This window comes from Gracilinanus agilis, chromosome 4 (genome assembly GCF_016433145.1).
Source record: "Gracilinanus agilis isolate LMUSP501 chromosome 4, AgileGrace, whole genome shotgun sequence".
Classification (NCBI taxonomy): domain Eukaryota; kingdom Metazoa; phylum Chordata; class Mammalia; order Didelphimorphia; family Didelphidae; genus Gracilinanus; species Gracilinanus agilis.
In genome coordinates this window covers 170,421,104-170,445,306 of record NC_058133.1, presented here as the reverse complement: position 1 = coordinate 170,445,306, position 24,203 = coordinate 170,421,104, and the positions used below count along the sequence as shown (strand labels likewise).

At 34.5% G+C, this 24,203-nt stretch overlaps 1 protein-coding gene across 4 annotated transcripts; it reads left to right on the top strand.

The window, feature by feature from the left end:
* The first annotated feature begins 320 nt into the window (after nucleotides 1-320).
* On the top strand, nucleotides 321-23,874 carry YTHDF1 (YTH N6-methyladenosine RNA binding protein 1). Of its 4 annotated transcripts, XM_044673479.1 has the most exons (7): nucleotides 321-586; nucleotides 1,110-1,134; nucleotides 2,681-2,764; nucleotides 3,947-3,971; nucleotides 10,621-10,624; nucleotides 16,591-18,114; nucleotides 22,721-23,874. In XM_044673479.1, the coding sequence occupies exons 1-7, from the start codon at nucleotides 560-562 to the stop codon at nucleotides 22,745-22,747; spliced, it is 1,716 nt and encodes a 571-aa protein (XP_044529414.1). In that variant the 5' UTR covers nucleotides 321-559; the 3' UTR covers nucleotides 22,748-23,874. The 4 variants fall into 4 exon arrangements, 3 of the variants coding, with proteins under 3 accessions (XP_044529414.1, XP_044529412.1, XP_044529413.1); XM_044673477.1 differs by lacking the exons at nucleotides 3,947-3,971; nucleotides 10,621-10,624 and adding an exon at nucleotides 4,774-4,818 and having other exon boundaries at nucleotides 2,681-2,760; XR_006506094.1 differs by lacking the exons at nucleotides 3,947-3,971; nucleotides 10,621-10,624 and adding an exon at nucleotides 19,219-19,335 and having other exon boundaries at nucleotides 2,681-2,760; nucleotides 22,721-22,737.
* The last annotated feature ends 329 nt before the right edge of the window (nucleotides 23,875-24,203 follow it).

Genomic DNA, 24,203 nt, shown 5'->3' with positions numbered 1-24,203 from the left:
TGAAGGTATTAAAATAGGCAATGAGGAGACTAAGCTATCACTCTTTGCAGATGATATGATGGTCTACTTAAAAAATCCTAGAGAGAGCCGCCGCTGCCGCCATTGGAGTCGGTGCTTCCTCCGTACTTCCCCATCTTGAGGCTCTGGTTGCTGCTGCCTCAGCCCTTTCCTCCTCCTCTTCCTCGTCCTCCATTGCTGTTTTGCCCCAGCTCCAGGAGCCTGCTGCCGTGAGGAAGAAGCTGCCCGGGCGGAGGGTGGGTGGGAGGGAGGGAGGGACGGGGTGGGGGGTCGGCGGGCAGGCGGGCGGTGAGGAACGGGAAGTGACAGGGACCCCCCACCCCACCCTAGCCCGGCCGGAGACTGAGCCTCAGCGCCAACCCCGCAGTCCTGACGGGCGCAGGTCTTCAGCGCCGCGCCTCCTTGAGCTGCCCTGCGCGGCACCTGGCCCTACCCTCCTCGCCGCCCCCTCGGACCCAGGGTGACCCCTTCTCCCTCCCTTTTCCCCTTCCCCTCCCCTCCCCCTTCCCCCTTCCCACTCCTGGGTCTTAGTTCATGAATTATGTCGGCCACCAGCGTAGACCCTCAGGTAAGTCTATGGGGTGTGGGGGAAGGCTGGGGTTACCTCCTGTTGTTTTGAGGGGAGGGGGAGGGAGAGCTCCCCCGGGCTATTTCCCCCTCCTTTCCGCGCTCATTCATCTTCACCCCCACCCCCACCCTTTTCGCGCAGTCGGGGCTGCTTTTTTGAGATCTTCCTGCTATTCCTTTTCTCCCCGCCTTCAATAATCCTCAGCCATCTCCAGTTATGGAGAAGCTTTAAAGGGGGAGGGAAGAAGAGAAGAAACTATGTTTCTGATCTGGAAGCTCAGAGAAAATTCCTCTCCTCTCATGCTAACTAAACATAGGTTTGCATTAATAACTGGGATGGAGAGGGAATCCAATACTTTTTATCGTTAAAAATAAAAACATTTTTTTTCAACCAGATATTTATAACTTAGATTTTTTTCTTTTAAACTTGTCTTTCTGAACTTAAATGGATTTTTCCCTGAGTAACTTTTTTTCCTCCTTTCTTGGGCATTTTCTGTGTTTGGTCTCGGGCTATGGCTTTACAGAGAACAAAAGGACAAGATAATAAAGGTAAGGAAAGTTCTGGGAATTTGCATTTAATTGTATAATAGTATAGAACGGAGGAGGAGCTCTTTGAGAATGATTCATGTTTGCAGTAAAGACCATATGGAAAACACCCAATGAGCTGCCAAAGAAACCAAAGGCTTTTCTTTTTTTTTCTTTATATTTTTAAGAAATTCTTTGCATGTGCAGGATAAGATTGTTAACTTGTTGAAAATAAATTTTCAAACATAAACAATCCCATGAAAGGCATTGTGGTGTACAGGAAAGCACAGGCCTCAAAGTCAGAAAATTTAGTTTTCCATCGTAGCTCTTCTATTAAGTGACCTTGGGCAAATCTTGAGACCTTATTTACCTTATTAGTAAAGAGAGGTTGGACCAACTTTTAAGGTCTGAATTTATGAGATTCTGTGCTTTCTCCCCCCCTTTTTTTTTTAATGATAGAAGTCAGAGTGAATTGCCAGATTGAATCATCATAGAATTAAATAGTTTTAAGTGAGTGTTCTTGGCTTTTATTGATTAGTGCTAAGATACTTTCTGTAACATTGTCATCTGAAAAGTCACTATGCTGGTTTAATATGTGTTCCTTTTGGGGAGGAAATTTAATTCTCTTGTGTGGTCCCCTACTTAAAGTAGGGGACCACACAAGAGAATTAAATAGCTGAAATTTTGTTTTTTAAAATAGTTATAAAACCAGTAATTAGATGTCTTCATATTTCTCCAGAAGTCTGTTTTTACTTTGTTGTATTGTGCCAGTGTAATAAATTGCATTGTATGTATATTCAATCTTCTAGGTGTCATGGGTTTGGAATTTAATTATATGCTTCTGGAATTTTTTGTCATATATAAGTTGCATCTTCTATCTTAGCTACACATGTATTACAAAGTTTGTAGATTCCCCCAGAAATACAATTTTCTTTAATGTCCCTAGTTTGGCATGGAATTTGAGTCCTATGTACTACAAATTGAACTTTATTAAATCTTGACCTTCTTTATTAAGAGGTAGCCTGTGTGCACATTTATTAATTACTATGTCTCATCTTGGGTTAAGGGATAGTCTGGGAAAGGCCTTCTATAAAAGGTAGTTTTTGAGTGGAGGCTTGAAAGAAGCCAAGGATTCTAAGTAGAGATGCAGAAGAAGGGCATTCCAGGCAAATGGAATAAATAGGTAGTCCAAAGGCTCAGTGTGCCCTGAGATGGAGCTAAAAATTGGGACAATGTAGTTGGACCACATTCTTGATCGTTTATATATATACAGGTAGTTTGTATGTTCTATTTCTAGACTAATTCCTAAAACTTGTAAAACTACAATATCTATGGTTATTGAAAGTTTTGTACCATTATGTATAGTACTTTATTGGTTATATCCATTTTTACATATTAGAAACCATATAATTTTTAATAGAAATGAATGAGAAAAATAACTGACCTTTTTTTAGTTTTGCATAAATGGAGATTTTGATCCTATATCCATTTTATTTCTTACAGTTTGCTTTTATTAAAGCGATTGTTGATAAACTTTTAAGGTAATATATTTCGCAACTTCTTATTCTAGTACAAAATGGTTCCTTGCATCAGAAGGATACAGTACATGACAATGACTTTGAACCCTACCTTTCTGGACAGTCAAATCAGGTTAGTATGTTAATATGTTTTTAGAAATTTGTTTGCATTGAAATTTTTTTGCTGTATGTTTTGGGGCTGGGTTGTTTTGTTTTGTTTTGTTTTGTAGATCCCCATATAACAAATAAAACAGTATTATTTGAAGTGAAAGAAACCCTGAAAAATTTTTAAATGAGAGGGCTGAGTAGCCTTTTGATTCTTAAAATGTACTTCTGTATTAAACATGATCACAAATGCAATAAAGATGAGGGTCTTTATTTCAGGACAGAACATGGTATAGTGGACTGGAATGCTGGATTTGGAGTCAGGAAGATCCTGGTTCAAATCTCACTTGTGACACTTAACTGTATGACCTTACACAAATCACTTAACTTCTCTTGGCCATGGTTTCCTTAGCAGTAAAACGGAGTTGGAGGAAGGGAGTGAACCAGTTTAGCTTCTAAGATTCCTTCCATCTCTAAAGTTCCATAGTTCTTTCTGATGGAACTGCCTCCTATAGAGGATGGGATAGGATAGAGAGTGTAGTCTACAGTTGGCTTTGAGAGTTGTCATTTAATATGGTGTCTTTGTCAAGTCTTTGGCCATTGTAGCAAATATACATTCAAAAGCGTCCAGAGCACTGCATTTGAGTTGCAAAGGCCTAGACTTGAATCCTGCCTTCCTTGTTTTTCTGTAAGTTTGGGCAAGTCATTTATTATCTCAGGCCCTTACTTTCTCCATTTGTAAGTAAAAGATTTAGACTAAATGATCTTTGAGACCCCTTGACACCCTAAAAATCTGTAGTCCTGGGACCTATGTTTAGAGCTATGAAAAAGTCCTATTTTCTTAGTTTTAAACTTAGAACATACTTCAGAAGAATACTCCTCCCCCCCTACCCCACACACATTTTGACCTTCCATAGAGCACCCACTTCTGATGACTTTTTTCCCTGGCTCTCTTAATACTGGCTCCCTGCCAGGTGTTAAGTCAGGGACTAGGCTATTAATAGCCCTAGTAGGCTGACAAGCCTCATAGAGATGAGCACAGGCCATCCAGAATTCCTTTGCTGCTTCTTGGTTAGTATGACTTGACTCCAGAGCTAAGCAGACTCAGAATATCCCAGCCTATTGTCTCTAGTTAGTAGTGCTTTGCTCTTGCCCTGGGAAGCAAAGATGACTTCATCTCAAATCAAGGTCATAGGGTCATAGATTTGGAACAGGAAGAAGAGCCTCAGAAGTACTTTAGTCCAACCTCCTCATTTTATGATGAGGAAACAGCTCAGGGAAGTTAAGTGATTTTCCCCCAAGGTCACATTATATAGTAAATAGTGGATCTGGATTCTGTCTGTAGATCCAACATTTCTTTTTCTCTTTACCATCTTCCCTTAGGTCAGTGACAAAAGGCTCGTTTTTCTTTAGTTTTAAACTCATTTCAGAGACTGCAATGAAATTGTTTCTTTGTCCATCATAATTAATTATATTTTACTTTAACTTAGTTTTGGATTTCTTTTTATACCACTGTTTGGCTCTCTTATGTACTGAACCTAACCTTACTTATTTTGCATATATTTTATGTTTCCAACTACATCATAAGTTCATTGAGGGCAAAGACTGTTTTGTTTCATGTGTGCATTCTAAGCACCTATAATGGTCCTTTGCACATAATGTTTCACAGATGTTTGAACAATTGATTTTTTTATATGTATGCTGAATTTTAGCAAAAAAAAAAAAAGTTTAAAAAAATAACTGAACTAGCTGTTTCAAAATAGCTGCTTGGAATAGCTACTTTGGCCACAATTCTATATTGTTTTTTGAGGTTATGTAGAAAAAGTATGTACCATTGGCCATTAACATGAAAATTTTTAAATTTATCTGAAGTTTAAAAATTCTTAGTGAAATGAACCTAATAATTGATAATAGAACATTTTCTAAATACCCAACTGATGTGGAAGTCATATTTAGAAATGTTATTGGCTGCATGGAGGATGCTAGATCTTGATGCTTGTAGAACTATAGAATATCACAGTGACAATTCATATTTCTATAGTACTTTCAGGTTTACCAAGCCATCTCCTTACTACAACTCTTTGAGGTAGGCAGTGTTCTTTTTATTGATCTTGATTTTATAGATGAAGTAACAGGGTCAAAGAGGTGAAGGGACTTGCCCATGGTTACATAGCTAGTAAGTATTATATCTAAGATTCAAATCCAGGGTTTTTTTCACTATAAATGAGATGGTAGAGATGATGCTAATTTTTAATATGTATACATAAATGTATGCTATTCATATTATCATTATACAACCAGTCTAAGAACTGTCTGGTATCTCAGAGATCATCTGACTTACCCATCTACCACTACCCTATCCCATCAATTTTTTTAGACTATGAAGGAAGTTATGGCTGAGAGGTTAATTTCCTTGCCCAAAACTATAGAGTGGAACTAGAAAACCTTAAAAAAAATTTTTTTTAATTGATTTTATTGATAACTCACATGTCTTTTCAACTTTGACTATTTAAAATCCTAAATTCTGAATTATTTGGGATACTGCTATTTTATCTTTGGATTTTTACTTTTCTGGAATAAGTCACTGCTACTTTTATGGTTTTTTTCTTTCAAATTTGAGGGTTTTTTTTTTTAAGTCCTGAGTTTTAAGCTTAAGGATATTATATGTGAATCTATTTTTCAGTAGTGATTTTTTTTCTGACCATTGAAGGTGAGACCCTTTGGTTGATATATAACAGATAATGATCTTGCCCATCTTGCCGTTCCCAGATGCCTTAATTGTATTCTAGGTATCTAGATATTGTTGGTTGTATCCAAAATATATGCACTAATTTTACTACAAAACCTAAATAATTTAGTCAAAATAACAAACAATATCCTTGTAAGTTTTATAGATCAATGTACTTTAGCCACAGTCTATTTTTATAAATTTCTCATTTCATTGGAAGTCAAGTTGAATTGAAATGTCATAAAATAAGGCATTCATCATTTTAAAAATGGTCATCTGTGAATTCTTAAGATACTTAGTTTTAAAGGTTCTGTCCTACCTGGACTCTTGTATAGGTGCTATAAACTAGAATAAACTAAGATCTGTCTATCCTGAACATGAATGAGTTATACAAAACCAAGTGTGCCTTACCCTTTTAAGTAACCAAACATTTTAAAAAAAAAGTTTTAAAAAATCTTCCTGTTTAATACAATATTTGTCAAGTGCCTACTATGTTGTGAGTGATATAAGTGAGGCAGTATAGCACAAGGGATAGAGAGTCATGGAATCAAGAAGACATGGATTCAAGTCTTGTCTCTGGCTGTGTCATCTTGGGCAAGTCAATTGACCTCTCATTATGCCAGGAAACTTTAAGACAATAAATTGCAAAACTGGTGCCAGTCTATATTGGTGGAGGAAGTTCTTCACCTGGAGCTCCCTGTACCAGTGAAAGCATAGATCCAGATTTCTAAAATGAGTAAGATACTATGCTGGTGTAAACTGTATGACATACTTTACTGTTGTCCTAGGGTATATGCAACATAAGTGTTTTCTTGATGCTGGGGTGGAGGTGGAGGATCATCATGAATGTTAGTTAAATATACTGTTCCATAACAATCAAACAATAAACATTTATTAAGTGCCTACTATGTGCCAGGTACTGTGCTAAGCATTAGAGATTCAAAAAAAGGCAAAAGATAGCCCCTGCCCTCAAAAGACCCACAATCTTATGGGGAAGATGACACAAACAAATACAAAATCAATATATGATAAATAAGAAATAATTGACAGAGAAGGCACTAGAATAAGAGGATTGGGAAAGGCTTCCTTTAGAAGATGGGATTTTCAGTGGGACATAAAGGAAGCCAGGAAAGTCAGGAAAAGTAGGTTAGGAAGGAGAATGTATCAGTTATGGGGGACAGCTTGAAAATGTATGGAGCAGAGAGGTGTAGTGGTTTATTTGTAGAACAGCAAAGAAACCAGTGTCACTGGAACAGAGTGTTAGGAGCAGTAAGGTATAAGAAGATGGAAACATAGGGGGCAACTAGGTGATAAGGGGCTTTGAATGCTAAACAGCATTTTGTATTTATTCTTGGAGATGAATGGAAGCCACTGGAGTGTATTAGCATGGTCAGGCTTTCACTTTAGGAAATCATTTTGGTGATTGAATAGAGGATGAATTGGAGTAGGGAGAGACTTGAAGGTAAGACTTACCCACCAGCTGATGGCTACCACAGTAGTCTAGGCATGAGGGCATGAGGTAATGAAGGCCTGCAACAGAATGGTGGTAATATTAGATCAGAGGAAACTTTTGAGACATGTTGCAAAGGTGATATTGACAGGCCTTACCAACAGCATAGAATTTGTGGTGTGTAAGATCGAGCAATCTAGGAGGACTCCTCAATTATGAGCCTGAGGGACTGGGAGAATGATGGTGTCTTCTACAATACTAGGGAAGTTTTTTTGGAGGAGAAGCATTAAGGGGAAAGATAATGAGGATGTCCAATTAGAGGTGTTTGAAAGACAGTTGATTTGAGATTGTAGTTCAGCAGAGAGACTAGGCAGGTGAAACCTACAAGTACTTTGTTAAATAGCTCGAGACCTTTTTTCCATTTTGTGTCCTATATTTTAGTTTTTCTTGTCCCTTGTTTTGCTGTCAGTTATCACTTCTTGCAATCAATGTGCTTCTCTGTTAGCTCTAAGTGTGTAAATAAGGGGAAATAGATTCTGTCTATAGTAAAGGATTCTCTAATGTAGAGTAAGTTTATAGTGCATGAACTTGTTACATTTATTTTGGTTGTGTAAAAGACTTTACTAATTCTTATTTTCTGAATTGATAAGGTACCAGGACCATAGAATTTAGGACTAGAAGGAATTTTATAAATCATATTAAAACTGTCTCTCAATCCCACCCCCGCTCCCCCCACTTCCATGATGATGTTGAGGCCCAGAGAGGGGCAATGACTTGCCCAAGTTCACATAGGTAGTAAGCAAAGAAACTGGGAACTCCTTATGTATTCTCCACATTTAATGAATGTTCTTTTCAATACATCATGCTTTGCCTCCTTCTTTTCTGCTCATTAGCTCTGTGACCCCGGGCAAATCACAACCACTTCATTTCTTCATTTGTAAAATGAAAATAATAGTTCAGTCCTTACTTCACAGAGTTTATGAGAGAAGATCTTTGTAAACCTTAAAGTGCTATATAAATGTGAGATGATGTTTTTGTGTGGTTTAGTTTTATTTGTTCAAGTTTCAACCCTAATGTATAAAAGTTTATAACCTCCAAAGAAACAACATGATTTTAGATATTGTGAATTTGGGGATGGCAGATACATGGCTGCTAATGAAAAGTGATTAGTATTGAGTAGGTTTCATTATACTCTAAAATCTAGTTTCATCATTCTGTAAGCAGGGTTTAGAGATGTTAACTATATAAGAATATAGAAGTCTGGTCAAATGATTTGGTTTAGATTATTTTCCGAAATGGTATAAGTATATGTTGCCAAATTTTATAAACTTACTGCTAGAAAAACTCTTTTAAACTTTGCTCATATCTAGGCATTTGGCCTAGTCCGTGTTTTTGAGAAAAAACCCATGCAATTTGATAGCTTTTCTGGGTCTAAAATTGGATTTAAATAAGCCTGTTGCAAATATACTTTGAGTAGTTTTTAGAATTGAAATTCTCCCCCACTCCCCAAAATTATGTTTAGGATAGGGACTGGGCTTGCATTTTTTATTTGTATGATAAACTCCTGGTGAGGAAGAGCCTTCTACTGATTAGAATGACTCTTTTTTAGTCTCAGAGAATTGCCTAGAACATACAGTGACTTGCTCAGAGGACTAAACCTAGCTCTTCCTAGCTTTGTGGTTAGTGCTCTATTCACTGTGACATATTGCCTTTCATAATATTGATAAAGAAAGGAGTAGAACTAAATATTATTTTCTTTCTAGAAAAAGGTCTCATTAAGTGCCTTATAATTTTTAGGTAAGTCAATCAGATTCTTCCAATTATTTTCTACCTTGGAAATTGAATTCCATTGAACTTTAGAAGAAAATAACCAGATGACATAACCATACAAGCGACTAGTATGGGGGACAGTAAAGTGCCGCAGTGAATAGAATGCCTGGCCTGGAGTTGAGAAGACCCGAGTTCAAATTTGACCTCAGACACTCACTTCTTAGTTCTGTGATCCTGGGCAAGTCACTTAACCCCCACTGCCTAGTCCTTGTCCTTCTGTCTTACAGTTGTTACTAAGATAGAAAGTCATGGTTTAAAAATAAGTGACTTTTTGGACCATGTGATTTTTTTTTTTTATCATCACTCTAGAACTAGAAAGGACTTTCAAGGTTGTATCTTTCATACGCTTCCCCCTTTGATCTTCATTTGATGTGAAGAAACTGAGGCTCAAAGAGATTAGGTGTCTTGTCAAAATCACACAGGTAATAGAATGGCTGAAAAAGTATCATGTCTAGTATTTTAGTAAGAAGAAAAATCAAATTTTTATTACGAGTCCTTTTCTTCATTCTAATTTTTCACAACAGAGGTCATCTCTTTGAGAATGACTTTCACAAGTAAGTGTGAAATAGTCAATTGAGAAATGAAAGAGATTGAGGAGAAAAGAGCTAATTTTCGGAAGTAATATATAGTCTCTTTAAAAAATGCATAGGATTTAGGTATAGATTGGATGTTAATGATCATTTAGTACTAGAGTAGACAACTAGTACAACCTTTCCATTTTACAGGTGCAGAAACTGAGACCCAAAGAGAGGAAGTGATTTGATCAAGGTCACAAAGGTAGTAGTAAGTTGACAGAACCAAGATTTGAACCTCAGGCCTTTTCATCAAGAGTTTTTTTCTACTACCAATTCTATATAATGGTGCATGAGCTACTCAGTTGTACTAGACTGATTAGGATGAAATATCCATAAAATTCTTTTAATTGTGGGTTTTTCAGTTAAATTTCTGATGTGTAGTGAAAATAGATTTGACCTATTTTAAATGTTAGTTTCAGAGAAATATTCTATGAGATACATTTCTCCAGTTCCAATATTCATTTGACTGAGACAGCTTTATGTAGGTTTTTCTAATTAAAATACCTAGAAGGCTCATGGTTTAATTTTGACACTTAACTGTGTAATGCCTTTCTTATGTTTATAAATACTTCAGTCATATTTTTGATATAAATAAATTGAAAATTGTTGTTCTGGTTTTTTTTGTCATATCTATTTATAATGTTGCTAGAAGGGGTCCTTGATCTTAAAGAGATGTTTCCCAGCAATGATCTATAAATCACTGAAAGTTGAGTTCTTAACACTTTAACTGAATAGTTTTAGGGAGTTGATTAAACTTCTGAGAACAAAGATGAGTTAAATAAATGTCTTGCCTTATCAGAGTAAATCTTATATTGAGTTTTCTGTTTCTCTAGCAGAATCTCTTTCAAAATAGGATCATTTATTGGGAGGTGTAGGGAATTCATTTAGGGCATCTGTCTGGGAGGACACATATTTAATGGATTTAAATAGCTGTTAAACTCAGTCTTTTATGGCGAATTTTTTTAAAAAATCAAAATTGCCTTAAAGTACATAATAAAGGTGAATATTAACTTTGCCAACATAATTACTTAGAACCAAATGTGCTAATGCAATAAGTAGTTAGTTTTATTATTTTTGTTGGTAGACATGTTTCCAAAGACCATAAGCATATTGTGTCATAAAACATACTGAGAAATGATTATCTCTTGTCAGTAACTACTGTTTCCACATTCTGTTCTTGATCTAAGTTTGGAGAATAAAATCAAGAATTCAATAAGAAAGGGCAGCTGGGTAGCTCAGTGGATTGAGAGCCAGGCCTAGCAACGGGATATCCTAGGTTCAAATCTGACCTCAGATACTTCCCAGCTGTGTGACCCTGGGCAAGTCACTTGACCCCCATTGCCTACCCATACCACTCTTCTGCCTTGGAGCCAATACACAGTATTGACTCCAAGGTGGAAGATAAGGGTTTAAAAAAAAAAGAATTCAATAAGAAAAATCCTTGTGAAGAATTATTTAAAATTACCATTCAAGTGAAGGAATTTTAATGATTTTCTTGAACACATGGTACCCACTCACAGGGCTTTCTTATTAATTTTTTTGTGAATTTAATACTTTAACCTTGGAGTCTAAAAATTGGCCTATGCGAGTTATTTTAGGGGGAGCAAAAGTTTTTTATTGTACTTGGTGATTTTGCTATCCCTTTTAAAGAACTTATGAAGGTCATCAAAATTCTCAGATGTTTTCTGGTCTGTCTTTAAAAGCTTTCTGCTTGAATTATTCTTCCTTTTTCTGAGTCCTTCTCCATGTCACTGTAATGTCTGAGTCATTTTATTGTTCATGAAACTTAAGTATTTATATAATTTGGGATCTTGCTTCTCAGAAAAAAGGATATAGGAAATAAAGATTTCAATTCCATGACCCTTTCATATGATTAAATTTGTAATGTATAGAAACACCCTTTCCTGCTTTTAGTTCTGGAGCTAATATATATCAGTTTTAACTACTTTAATCCTTTTTTTTTGTAAACAATCTTTTTTAAAGTACAGAAGTAAATGAACTAAGGATACTAACCAGTGATTACTTAAATTTTCATTGTCCATTAGGAAGTTCATAAATTAGAAAGAAACTCCCTTCTTTTAGTTTCTGATTTACTCTTTTTAGCCTTGCTATTTGAAAGAAACTGTTAATTTCTATTTTCAAGAGGAAATTATTGTCTTTAGATAATTTCAAAGTTCTGTTTGAGATCCTGATTCATTCCAGAGACAGGGATTATAAAATCTTGATAGTTAAGACTATCCACTAGTTGTTTGTGGTGATGCTTAGGCCGAAAACCTGCTTTTAACTCTATTGCTCTAACTTGTTCCCCAAGAATTGTTTCTGTTATTGCTTCTGACAACAGAAATATGCCTTTTATGAAACATCACAAAAGCATAACTAGAAAATTTTAATTTGGTTTTTATATTTTTAATAACCCATGTAAATGTTTTCCTTACTCTTCAGAAAATCTAATTATATTTGTGTGACTTTTCTTTCTACTTGTATTGTTGTAACTCTTCTATATATGGTATCCCAAAAGTCTTAGTGCAATTTTAAGCTTTAATAATTTAAGACTTTTTTGGCGGTATATAGTCTTCCTGAGTAGCTATGGCCAAATGAATCACTCTGGTTGTCTGTCCTTTAATGTCAGCTTCTTTAAACTTAGCAAGACTAATCCTTAGTTGATAATTCATTACTGGTACCAACTTTTTTAGGACCTGCCACAGCTTGTGCATCAGTGCTACAGCTTTTGAGAATTCAGAGTTGCCATCTTGTCATAATAAGGCATTCATATGTAGGAGGAACTCCATAATTGTTAAAACCGAAATAAAGTTACACTATAATGCATTGAGGAAGTATAGAGCAAATTTGTTTTGTTACATGAAAAAATAAAGTTAAGGAGTTTTCAGTTTGGGACAGAATAATAAAGTTTTTTGAGCTAGAACAGACCTTATAAATGATCTTTTGTATGTGCTCTGTGTATATTCACATGCATGCTGAATATGTATAAACACTAGAGGGAACAGAAGATATGTGAACTAAAGTAAGGTAAAGGAGGCTCCTCAGACTTCTGTGTGTGAGCATAGAATGAGAATAATTTTAATTTGTGAACATATAGATGAATGAGAGGGAATAACACAAAATTGTAATCTGGGGTGTATTTTGTGTGTTATTTTGCTGGTAAGCCTACACAAGGTTAAGGAAACCAGTAAATTTGTATGTGTATGAAGTAGAAGAGAGTAGCTATTGTTTCATTGCCCCTATTTGTATGTAAGCTGCTGAAGGAGGAGGTGGGGACAGAGAAATAGCATCTTGGAGGACTGATCTAGGAACTGATGAGATAGCCTTTTGTGGAAAAGCCACTGTATTTGAAATTAAAGGACCTGGGTTCAAATACCATAAATTCTGTTCAATAGCTTTTGCCTTGGGCAAATTATTTGACCTATCTCAGCCTCAGTTTCCTCATCTGCTAAATGGTCTTTAAGATCCCTTCTAGCTTTAGACCTATGATTGTTTATTGTTAACAGCACTTTTAAGTGAACCATATTTCAACTCTCTTGAGTATTGGAGAAATATTATGTAAATGGAATCTTATCTCTTCCCCCTCCATCAAGATACATTTATTTTCACTCTGAGGAGCTACAAAGAAAGAGGATAACATCTAGTTTGGGAGGTAGTATGTGTTCATCAAACAGTAACTATTACACAAACTGATTCTTTATAAAGGAACTTAAATATGTTAGGGAAATTTGCTATTAAAAGGAACTTTCAGAGAAATCTTTGTGAATGAGAAAGACTCATTTTATACTATAATCACCTCCATTTATTAATATATTTACTTAAAGTGGGAGAAAACTTGTATTCTCCCTATAGGTCACTCTTCATATATGAAAAATACATGTGGAGTAAGTATGAGATAAATTGGATGTGGCATATTAGTTATCAGATCAGAAAAAGTTTGAGGCAGAAAGTATCACCTGAGTAGTTTTGAAAGAGACAAGGCATACTAAAAGATGGAGGTAAGATTAGAGTGTGTATTCTAAGGGTGACAGATATCCAGTGCAAAGATAGACAGGATATTGAATGTCTTCTGTGAAAAATAGTAAGATGGTCGGTTTGACTGGCAGTGGGAATCATATGTAATAAAGTTATGAAGAAATTTAGAGCTAGGTTGTGAATACTTTAAAAGATAAACAAATTGATCCTAGTGACAATAAGGAGACATTTACAAGGTTGGGAGCTTGATTCAGTTTTGAACTTCAGAAAATTCACTTTGACTCATGTGGAAGATAGATTATATTAGGGAGAAACTTAAGTCAGAGAGAATAATTAGAAGCATAGTGTCATTATCTAGGTAATAAGGACCTGGACTAAGATAGTGGCTGTGTGAGGAAAGAGAAAGGGATAGATTAGTGTACTTAAACGTGTATGTGTGCACGCTTGCATGTGTCCATCAGTCCATCCACAATTGGATTGCTGTTGATTGCCAACTCTATTTAGGAGTGTCTGAGATTAAGTAATTCTAGATCTGTGGTCTTTGGTTCAGCAAAGATGTTATGAATTCAGATTTATCAAGGATGAAATTTAGTGATGGTTTACAATGTGGTAAAGGCGGAAGGGTAAGAAATTTTTTTTTGGAAGGAAGAAGCCCTTTACTGAATGATAAATGATACCACTGACTTTGCAAATCTAATTTTACAGTGATTAGTAGTATTTTCTTACTGAGGTTTTAAAAGACAGGCACATGGATTTATAATATAGTGTATATAAGGCAGGGAGATGGAAGGAATTAATGCATCTCACACTGAATATATATATGCACACTCACACCCCTGTTATCAGAGATAGGGGAGGGAGGAAGGGGGACAAAGAGAAGGGATGGAGAAAGGGAGAGAGAATGACTCAGTCAAGACTTAAATATTATGTGAAAGATTTTAGTGTCGTTAAAATCAGTCATTACCTTCTTTTTGTTTTGCATCCTCTCAGCCAAATTTATTAGTATACTTTGTGAAGCATTTAGCTTCATTCTTTGCTCTCCCATACTTGTCACAATTGACTACAGTCATCAAGTTTTTAAAGTAGCCTCCAATTAGGAGTGTAGAATTTGAAAGAAGTAAAAGAGATCATCTCTTTCATATTCTTTATTTTGCAGGAGAGGAACCTTGGGTATATAGCAAAATAACTGCCAATGGTCACTCAAAAACTAAAGTAGCAATACTGCATTCAAACCCAGATGTTCAACTTTTAAACCATCCTGCTTCTCCTTACATTTCAGAGTGGGTATAAATATAATTTTATAATTATACTTGCATAATAGGTCTAAGCAAATGACTTTAATAGAGAGTGACCTTGATCATCTTGGGTTGTCCAGAGGGACAATGAAGGACAATATAAAGAAAGAATAAGTTTACTCTTTGGCTCCTATTAAGTATAACTCCAGTTTGTTCTTTGAATAATGGCTAGGAAGGAGAAAGTTAGTAAAAGAGATGGGTATGGAGAAACAGAATTTTAAAAAAGTTTTATTGATGCCTTTTGTTTTTACAACATTTATTTCTAAATATCACCCATTCTTGCTTAACAAAGATTATTTTTAAATTCAGAAAATTTAATCAGCACATTGACTTAATTTGATGGCGTATGCATTCCATATCCTTAATCCCCACTTCTTAAGAGAAGAAAAGTATGGTACATACATTCATTAATGACAAATTGAAGAAGAAAGGAAATATGTTTTCCATTCATTTTGTGATAAGCCAGAATGTCTAAATCCAACATAAAGGCAGAATGGAGGTTTCTATCTTAGGACAGTAGCCTGCCACAAGTGTGATTGCTTAGGACCACCACCAATAATACTAGAATGATTTTGGCAGGCAGCTATATGGTGAAGTGGATAAGAGTACTGGGTGTGCTCGGTCTGGGGTCAGGAAGATCTGAATTCAAATGTGACCCTAGACATTTACAGGCTGTGTGACCCTGGACAAATCACTTTACTGATATTTTCCTCATCTGTAAGCTGGGGATCGTAATTATATTCACTTCTCAGGGTGGTTGTGAGCACCAAATGAGATAATAATTATAATGCATTTAGCACAGTACCTGGCACATAGTAAGCACTACATAAATGTTAGCTATTAATAGTAGTTAGAATGGGAAAGAAGGTATGTGGTCATAGCATCAGATTTTACAATGTCTGAAAAAAAGACTTATGTTCCAGAGAGCTCCTCATAATTTGCTCAGCATCAGCAGTTCTGGAAGGGTGATTTACTTGGAGAAATAAAGAGAACTAATAAAATTGGTATAATCAGTATTATAGGTCTCTTAAAGCAGTTGGGTATTTTCTGCCTTTTCTATTTCTTCTTTGAATCTGAGTTAAAGAAAGTGGGGGAGGAATAGATGATAACAGAACGAAGGATTACAGTAGTCTGCTGACCACAGAAACTTGGCTTAGTGGTCTGGCATAACAGAAATTTACCTCCTATCTTTTCTATAAAATAATAGAAATAGCACCCAAAGATCTATATTATTCATGATTTACATAATTATGAGATTATATAGTTATTTAGTTTTAGAGCTGGGATGCAAACCAAAATAATGCTGGGCTGGTGTTCTTCCTTCTATATATATAATATGTTGCCTTCCAGTATGCTGTCATTTGATAGTGCTATCAAGTGCTAGAAACGTATGATTTTAGGTTAGAATGATGCCCTCAAAATATCCTAATTTCCATTAATAAATTAAAAAGAATCTGTCATGGATGTATCTGATTCCCTTTTGGAACTATTTACACTTTAAGTGTGTCCTACCTATGGAGTATAGAATTCTGTAAATTTCCTTTTTAAGAGAATAGAAAAATACAGTTCTAGCCCTGGTTCCATCTTTAAAAGTTAAGAGTAGGAAGGATGTTAGCCCCAAAGATGGTGAAGTATGTTAAGTCAATTATGATGCAATCAAACATTTAACTTTAGAGTAAGGAATTACTTTTTAGTACAATTGATCACTATTTAAATTAAAATAATTGCTTTGTTCTTTTGAGACTGATTTGAAATGTATGAATTCTCAATCTGCCTTAAAAAAAAAACTTTGTCATTCTTAAAAAAGCATTAGCTTTTAATATGCTATTATAGCTATTTTGATAACAAATTAGTAACCTTACCCAGCATTAAGCTCTAATTGATCTATGGTTTAAACAAAGTATAGCACTCTAAAAAGGAAAATTAATCACATAATTTTAACAAATCTTTATATTTTTATAAATATAGACCTAACTCTAAAAATCATTTTGATTTTCTTTAACAGAATAATAGCTATCCCTCAATGACTGATCCCTACCTTTCCAGTTACTATCCACCATCTATTGGATTTCCTTACTCACTCAGTGAAGCACCATGGTCTACTGGTGGTGATCCACCTATTCCATATCTCACCACTTATGGACAGCTTAGTAATGGAGATCATCATTTCATGCATGATGCTGTTTTTGGACAACCTGGGGGTCTGGGAAACAATATCTATCAACACAGGTTTAATTTTTTCCCAGAAAACCCTGCATTTTCAGCATGGGGAACAAGTGGATCCCAAGGACAACAAACTCAAAGTTCAGCTTATGGAAGCAGTTATAGCTACCCACCCAGTTCTTTGGGTGGTACTATTGTTGATGGACAGACAGGATTTCATAATGACACTTTAAATAAAGCACCTGGAATGAATAGCATTGAGCAGGGAATGGTTGGACTTAAGATTGGTGGAGATGTGACAACATCTGCAGTTAAAACAGTAGGATCTGTTAACAGTGCTGTAATGACTGGTGCTCTTTCTGGTAATGGTGGATCAAATGTAAACTTACCAGTTTCAAAACCAACATCTTGGGCTGCCATTGCTAGCAAACCTGCAAAACCACAACCTAAAATGAAAACAAAAAGTGGACCTATAATTGGAGGTGCTTTACCTCCACCACCTATAAAACATAATATGGACATTGGTACTTGGGATAATAAGGGGCCTGTGAACAAAGCTCCTGCTCCCCAACAGATTCCATCACCTCAGTCTCTCCCACAGTCACAGCAACAGATTGTTCAGCCTATTCCAACTCAGCCTCCTCCTTTGGCCCAGACACAATATCAGAACCCTCAGCAACCACCCCCAAATCGCTGGGTAGCCCCTCGAAATCGAAATGCAGCTTTTGGACAAAGTGGAGGAACTAGTAGCGATAGCAATTCTACTGGAAATGCCCAAACTAATTCTGTTCCAAGTGGAGAATCACACCCTGTCCTTGAAAAACTGAAAGCTGCCCATAGTTATAATCCTAAAGAATTTGATTGGAACCTTAAAAATGGACGTGTGTTCATAATAAAGAGCTATTCTGAGGATGATATTCATCGTTCCATTAAATACTCCATTTGGTGTAGCACAGAACATGGAAACAAACGTTTGGACAGTGCTTTCCGCTCTCTGAACAGTAAGGGTCCTGTCTATTTGCTCTTCAGTGTCAATGGTAGTGGACATTTTTGTGGAGTGGCAGAGATGAAGTCACCTGTGGACTATGGCACTAGTGCTGGTGTCTGGTCTCAGGACAAATGGAAGGGGAAATTTGATGTCAAGTGGATCTTTGTCAAGGATGTGCCCAACAACCAACTTCGACACATCAGACTGGAGAATAATGACAACAAACCAGTAACAAACTCCCGTGACACACAGGAGGTACCCTTAGAAAAAGCTAAACAAGTGCTTAAAATTATTTCCACTTACAAGCACACAACCTCCATCTTTGATGACTTTTCTCATTATGAAAAGCGCCAAGAAGAAGAAGAAGTAGTACGCAAGGTAAATTTGTATTTGATTTCTTAGTTTTCAGAAAAGATAAATATGACGTCTAAAGAGAGGGGAAGTATAGAAATTGAAATCACTATGTAATTGTTGATACTAGTAATTCAGATTTGGGCACTATAATCAGGAAAATCACTAGGTTGGCCACAGGTTGAATTTTTTTTTTTTTTTTTTTTTTTTTGCCACAGCAACTCCAACAGATACCATCTAAGTTACAGAGCAGTTGTGATCTGCATCAGTGGAGGGCATATCCACATGGATGAAATTACAGATCTTTGAAGTATTAAAGTACAAATCATGAAAGTAGAAAAGTCAGGGAAATGGTCAGATTTTTGTAATTGCAAACTTAGGAAGGCCCAGTGGTTCTCTTTGGTCTAATAAGTGTAGAAATTCAGTAGTTAACCTCAGAGGCTTTTCTAGTACAACAGTACAAATAATACAATTTATACAGTAGAATAAATGGCAGCAATTCTACCTTATACTCAGGTTTTGTGGAGAACTTCCACCTCCAAGGATTTACTAGATACTTTCATAAAACTATTCAGATTGGATTGCATTTTTAGTCATCTTATTCTGAGTATTCAGAAAACTGACAATGTGCTTTGTTTTTAAAGGGCTTTGATTATAATCGAGTTTTTCTTGGGGTTGGGAATAAGAAAGGGGGAATATAGTGCTTTTCTTTTATCCATGTCAAAGCAGATAAAAATTAGTTAGAAAATTTAAACTTGACTACTTAATATCTAATGCCATAGAGAGACTTGCTCATGAGTAACAAGCCACTCTCATTTCTCCATTCCTAGGCTAATCACATTTGTTTTAGATATTTTTCCTTTTTTTTTTTTTTTTTTTTTTTTGCAACATTTTGGAATGGAATATAAATGTAAATGGGAATTTAACTTCCTCATGTGGCCCTTTTTTTTCTATTTTTCTGATTTGAACAATAATTACTTTAATACTTTTATATGCCACTCATCAATTAAGATCTTTCATTTGTTCATCTACCTTTAATTCATTTCCATTGTTGTAGGGGAAACATGGGATTAAATGACTAAAATGATTGTGCTATGCAAAATAGCTTTAATATGTTTGAATAATTTTTAGGATAAGACTGCATGGATGATCAAAGCTGGGGTCCATGAGCAAGCAAAGTGACATGCTGGTGATGTAGTATAGTCATTCATGTGTGATTGTCTCCAATCTTCAGGCTTAATTTTTCAGGTATGGGCAGTCTACTAAGGGAAGTCCTATTAGATCAAGCTATCCCTGACATCGAGGATAACTCATTCTTAAATTTTTATTTTAAGAATATTTATATATTTATATACAAGTTAAATAAAATTGACAGTTTTCCTTTTCTGACATGAGTTTTTGAGTACTTACACAGTGTGCTTGTGTGTATAGTCAGGAAATGATGTAAAAAAAGACAACTTTTAAAATAACTATATGTAGTTCCATTTAATCGTTGCATATCAGTATTCTGTTTGAAATAAAGGGTAGCTTGAAGGAGTTGGACTCAGTTGACCTCTATAGTCCCTTTCAGCTCTAATAGTTGATAATCTTATCATAAAAAGATGATTATTTGTTACTAGGTGATACTTAGATCAGGAGACTTGACTCTTATATTTCTATTTTATTACAATTTTTCAATTGAAAGAAAACTCTCATGTAATTTTAAAATAGAAAATGGGAGGAATCTATCTAAATGAAATAGTTAAATTTTATGTAAATCTGTAGTCAAAATCTTGATTCCTATCAGTGTGTGACCTTGACTTAAGTCATTTAATAACTATATCTTTAGTTTACTTCTCTGTGAAATGGATCTGCTAATACTTTTACCTTTTCTAATCTCCCAGAGATGTGAAGTCTAATGAAATTATATAAAAACTTTTTGAACTCTTCTAGCTCTTCAGATGAAAGGTACCATATATATATGTATATGTAGTATATTTAGAATGAAAATAGTAATCATGCTTTAACTCTTATTTATGTAGCCTTTTAAGATTTACAGAGCCTTTTCACTGTCTCAGAGAAGTTCAGTGACTTGCCCATAGTTACACAGCTAGTAAGTGTCATTGTATATAAAGAATTATTGTTAAACTTGAGAAATTCATTAGGGCAACCTTTATTGTCTTATTTTATTGTTTATTTTTGACCTGTCTCCTTCCTTAGTTCAGAAATTTGCAGTACCTTTTTGTTCTAGTTGTGTGTCAGAAAATGCAAACCAATTTTGATATTATCCTAATTAAGCACAATCATTAAGGTAAATCTAATCATGCTCTCCACCCTCAATTTATCTGTTTAATTGCTTTGTTAGAACAGATAAATAAGATTTGACTGAAAAGCACATTTTCCAAAAATTCCTTGTTAATCTCAGAAAACTTAAATCAGAGCCTTTCATCTCAGAAATATTCATCAATACATATCTTTTGAGTTTCTTAGAATGCATGTTGTAAGTTAATAGACTATATTATAGGTAACAGAATAATTTCAATTTGAGATTTCATTAAGAATTGATATTTTTCTATTGGATTTCAATTTGATTTGCCAAAATGTTATATTTATGGATTTCCAGTAAATAGTATAATCTTAAATGTGGAGTAAAGAGAAGTGGAATAATTGAGATATGGAAAATTCTCATTCTAGTTATAAAATTTTGGTATAATTCTCATTTAGTTTAACTTAGTAAATTTGAATGGTATTTGAAGCTACCCTATACATTTCGGGGTTTTTTTTTAAATTTTAAAATTAAAATTCCATCTTTTCTAATATCTGAAGCAAATTTCAAGATTTGAATTTTAAGCTACCAAATTTTATAAACTTATACCAATGTTTGAAGGATACAGTTGATAAAATATGATATAGTAAAAGTAACTTTAAGAGTACTCTGAAATTGCATAAAGCATTCAGCCCATATGCTCTCAAACAAATGTATTCAACTTTAAAATTACCACCAATTCCTTGGTAAAATCACCAAGTTCTAGACAAAAGGTTATTTAACTGGGTACAAATACTAAATGACACTTAGATTTTCTTTAGTCATACTGTAGTATATTCAGACTATTAAAAACATGAGTATTCAATTCAGTATCAAATTGGAAAAAAAAAAATTCCTCATCCAGACTTGAGATTCAAGCATTATAGGTAGTTCTGACATGAACCAATCTACAGCATACTGGATCAGCTCCAAATAAATAAGAAGACTGCAATCTCAGGATAACAGCTTTTTTGATTGGAAACTGGGTAAAAGAGTAAAGTAAATTGAGTAATAAGGTTGAACCTGTGTTCTTTTGTTATTATTTTATTTATTATAGAGGAAAGGATACTTAACTGCCTACTGAATAATGATTTTGTGGTGATTATTTGTACCAAATGAACAATAGACATAACAGTGAGAAAACTGAAAGATAGCAAAAAAAGAAAGTGGAAGCTATTAATAGTGGTAGAGGAGAGAGGGGAACTGTTTGCTTTTGAGAGGAGTCATTGATCTCATAAAAGGAAATGACTTCATTTCTCAGAGGAATACAGTTATTTTGCTCTCATGGTTTAGACTTAATTTTTCTTGTGTTTTTAAAGAGGCAGAGTTAGAGGAAATTAAAGCCTTCCTAGATATGTGAGTTGTTACTTTATCCAAACTCTAGACAAGACACAATAAAGAACATTTTCAGCTAAATTGTATTTATGTAACTCATTTCACATGTATAATGTAAGTAGTAGACATTAATAGGAGACTTTAATATGTTTGAATTCTACTTTAACAAGCTAGGTTTTTGTTTATTTGGGGAAAGGAAATAAAGGTTCAGGGTTTTATACTGTTAGCATAGTGCTTTTTTATATATCATGATTAGTAGTTTCATTCTTGGAAATGAAAGCGTGTAAGGACTTTTACTGAGTAGTCATAAATTAAAAAATTTATTCATAGAACTAGATTTTTTACTTGCTTAAATTCTGTGCTGAATTGAATAAACATGCCAGGAAAAATTTAAGATTGTTTCTTGACAGTTCCAAAATGAGGGTGTGAAAGTTGGTGACACTTTGGCAAAAAAAAAGATCTTCTTTGAAAGGGAATGTAAATTGGCATTCTCTTTATAATGAAGTAAACTGAATAAAGTGGTGAGAGAATATATAAAGGGATAGTTGAATGGAGGCAGTGGCATTTTCTCTGTTGTATTAGCAGCTCTTTGGATACAAATAATAGTATTTTTCCTATGCAAAATGTCATTCATATTTAATCAGATAATTCATGTCGTGAAAAAGCTTGATCACTTAAGCAAATAACCTTGTTAACCTGAAATATTGAAAATTTCTGTCTGCAGAAAAAGTTTTTGATGAGTCCAAATTGACTTTTTAAAGAGGAAATAGTTTAGTTTGTTTAATAACCTAATTTGAACAAGATCACTAATTTTCCCTTGGGGCTTTAAATGCTACTTATAGCATGACACATTGGAAATCTGTAATTTTAGGCTTGCCATGGGTAAAAACTTCAATAATATGGTAGGTAAATTTTGTCATGGTGGGTAAATTTTTTATTTTACCTTTTTAATAGACCTATGAGGAATATAACACGTTTTAATATATTTAACCTTCTCTTATTTTCTTTTTATAGGAACGGCAGAATCGGAACAAACAATAAGAATAAAGATAAACCTAGAACTGTTCACAAACTCAACTCTGAAAAGAAACTTAAAAAATGCTGGTGCTGTATCTAGGCATCAGGACTGACTAAAGCTTTCAGCTCCAATGTATCTTCTTCTCATGCAGGGGAAATTAAGTTGTTATATCTTTAATTACTTTGTAGCTTTTTTTTTTTGCCCAGGTGGATTTGCATTAATTTGTATTATTTTTTCTATGTACAATGCTGTAGAACCCATTAATAAAGTTGTATTTTTTTAAGTCAGCTATTAATCAGACTGACCTAATAAACTATAAGATAAGCATCCTTACAAAAAATTTAAAGGCCTAATGCTTCCCAAAGATTATTATTATTATTATTATTTGTTTTTAGTTTTGGCAAAAATTATGTTCCTTTTCTTATATTCACAATAACTATATATCTATAAATATGAGCCTTCATATACTATCCTCCTATGGTTTTTTGGCAAACATAAGAAACCATGCATTGTGTTGTCAAGTAAAATGTTCTATTAAAATACTTTCTCTTTAAAATATTGAAATCAAAAGGTAAATCAGATCACTTTTGTGCAATGTTATACCATTTATTTTGTCTGTGATTATACTTCTGAAAAGGCAGGATTGTCGGTTTGATTTTTTTACTAAATGGGGAAAAAATCAAATTTTAAGTTTTCAAAAGCTTTGGAAAATTGTTTAGATTTCTTTAGCACAAACAAAAGAATCCCTTTCAAGTTCTGTTAACCAGAGCTTTTTGAATGCATTTGTTATACCACATCTTGCAGAGAACATTACTTTCTCCAGCCATAATTGCTTTATTGTTTATATAGCTTAATAATAATGATGATGTGATGCTATCAACATGCAGGGTTTTTTGAAAATGTGTTTTAAACCTGGTTCATCTTTCAGGTGTTTTTAGTTTATTGCAGATCATTTAAAAATTTCCCCCTTATTCCTTACTCAAGAATCCTAATGCCATTTTAAGTTTTTATACCAATAATGCTGAGCTTTAATGTAGGAACTAATAGAATGGAAAGTATGATGGATTATGCCTCAAATGTTTAAAATTGACAGTGTATGTCTAATTTTTTTTCTGTTGGATGAGTAAAAGAAAAACTTTTAAAAACTCAAGTTTGCTGTCATGTTTTTGTGGAATGAGGGAACCACTGAAGAACTCATCACCAAATGGAGTTGGAATTAAGCATGAAAATGGTGCTCATGCCTGTTGCTCTAGCCCACTGAATCTGCACGTGTTTATTGTAGAGGATCTTTACTATATTAGACAGCAAATATCTAATGGAAATTATTTACTCCAAAAGACCCTCTGATTTAAGATTTAAACTGTATCATTTAGACTTGTAACTAGAACGTATAACTCTTGTCTCTTGACTATTACTGCCTGTATGGAGTAATGGACATCAGATTAACTTTTTTCCTTTAGGAGAATACAAGCCTTAATA

Excerpts from the sequence above, each read along its gene's own strand:
- YTHDF1 (XM_044673477.1), top strand. The coding sequence starts at position 560 with ATGTCGGCCACCAGCGTAGACCCTCAG. Across the intron at positions 1,135-2,680 it reads AAAAGGACAAGATAATAAAG|TACAAAATGGTTCCTTGCAT; the intron begins GTAAGGAAAGTT and ends TTCTTATTCTAG. Across the intron at positions 2,761-4,773 it reads TTTCTGGACAGTCAAATCAG|TACTTTCAGGTTTACCAAGC; the intron begins GTTAGTATGTTA and ends ATATTTCTATAG.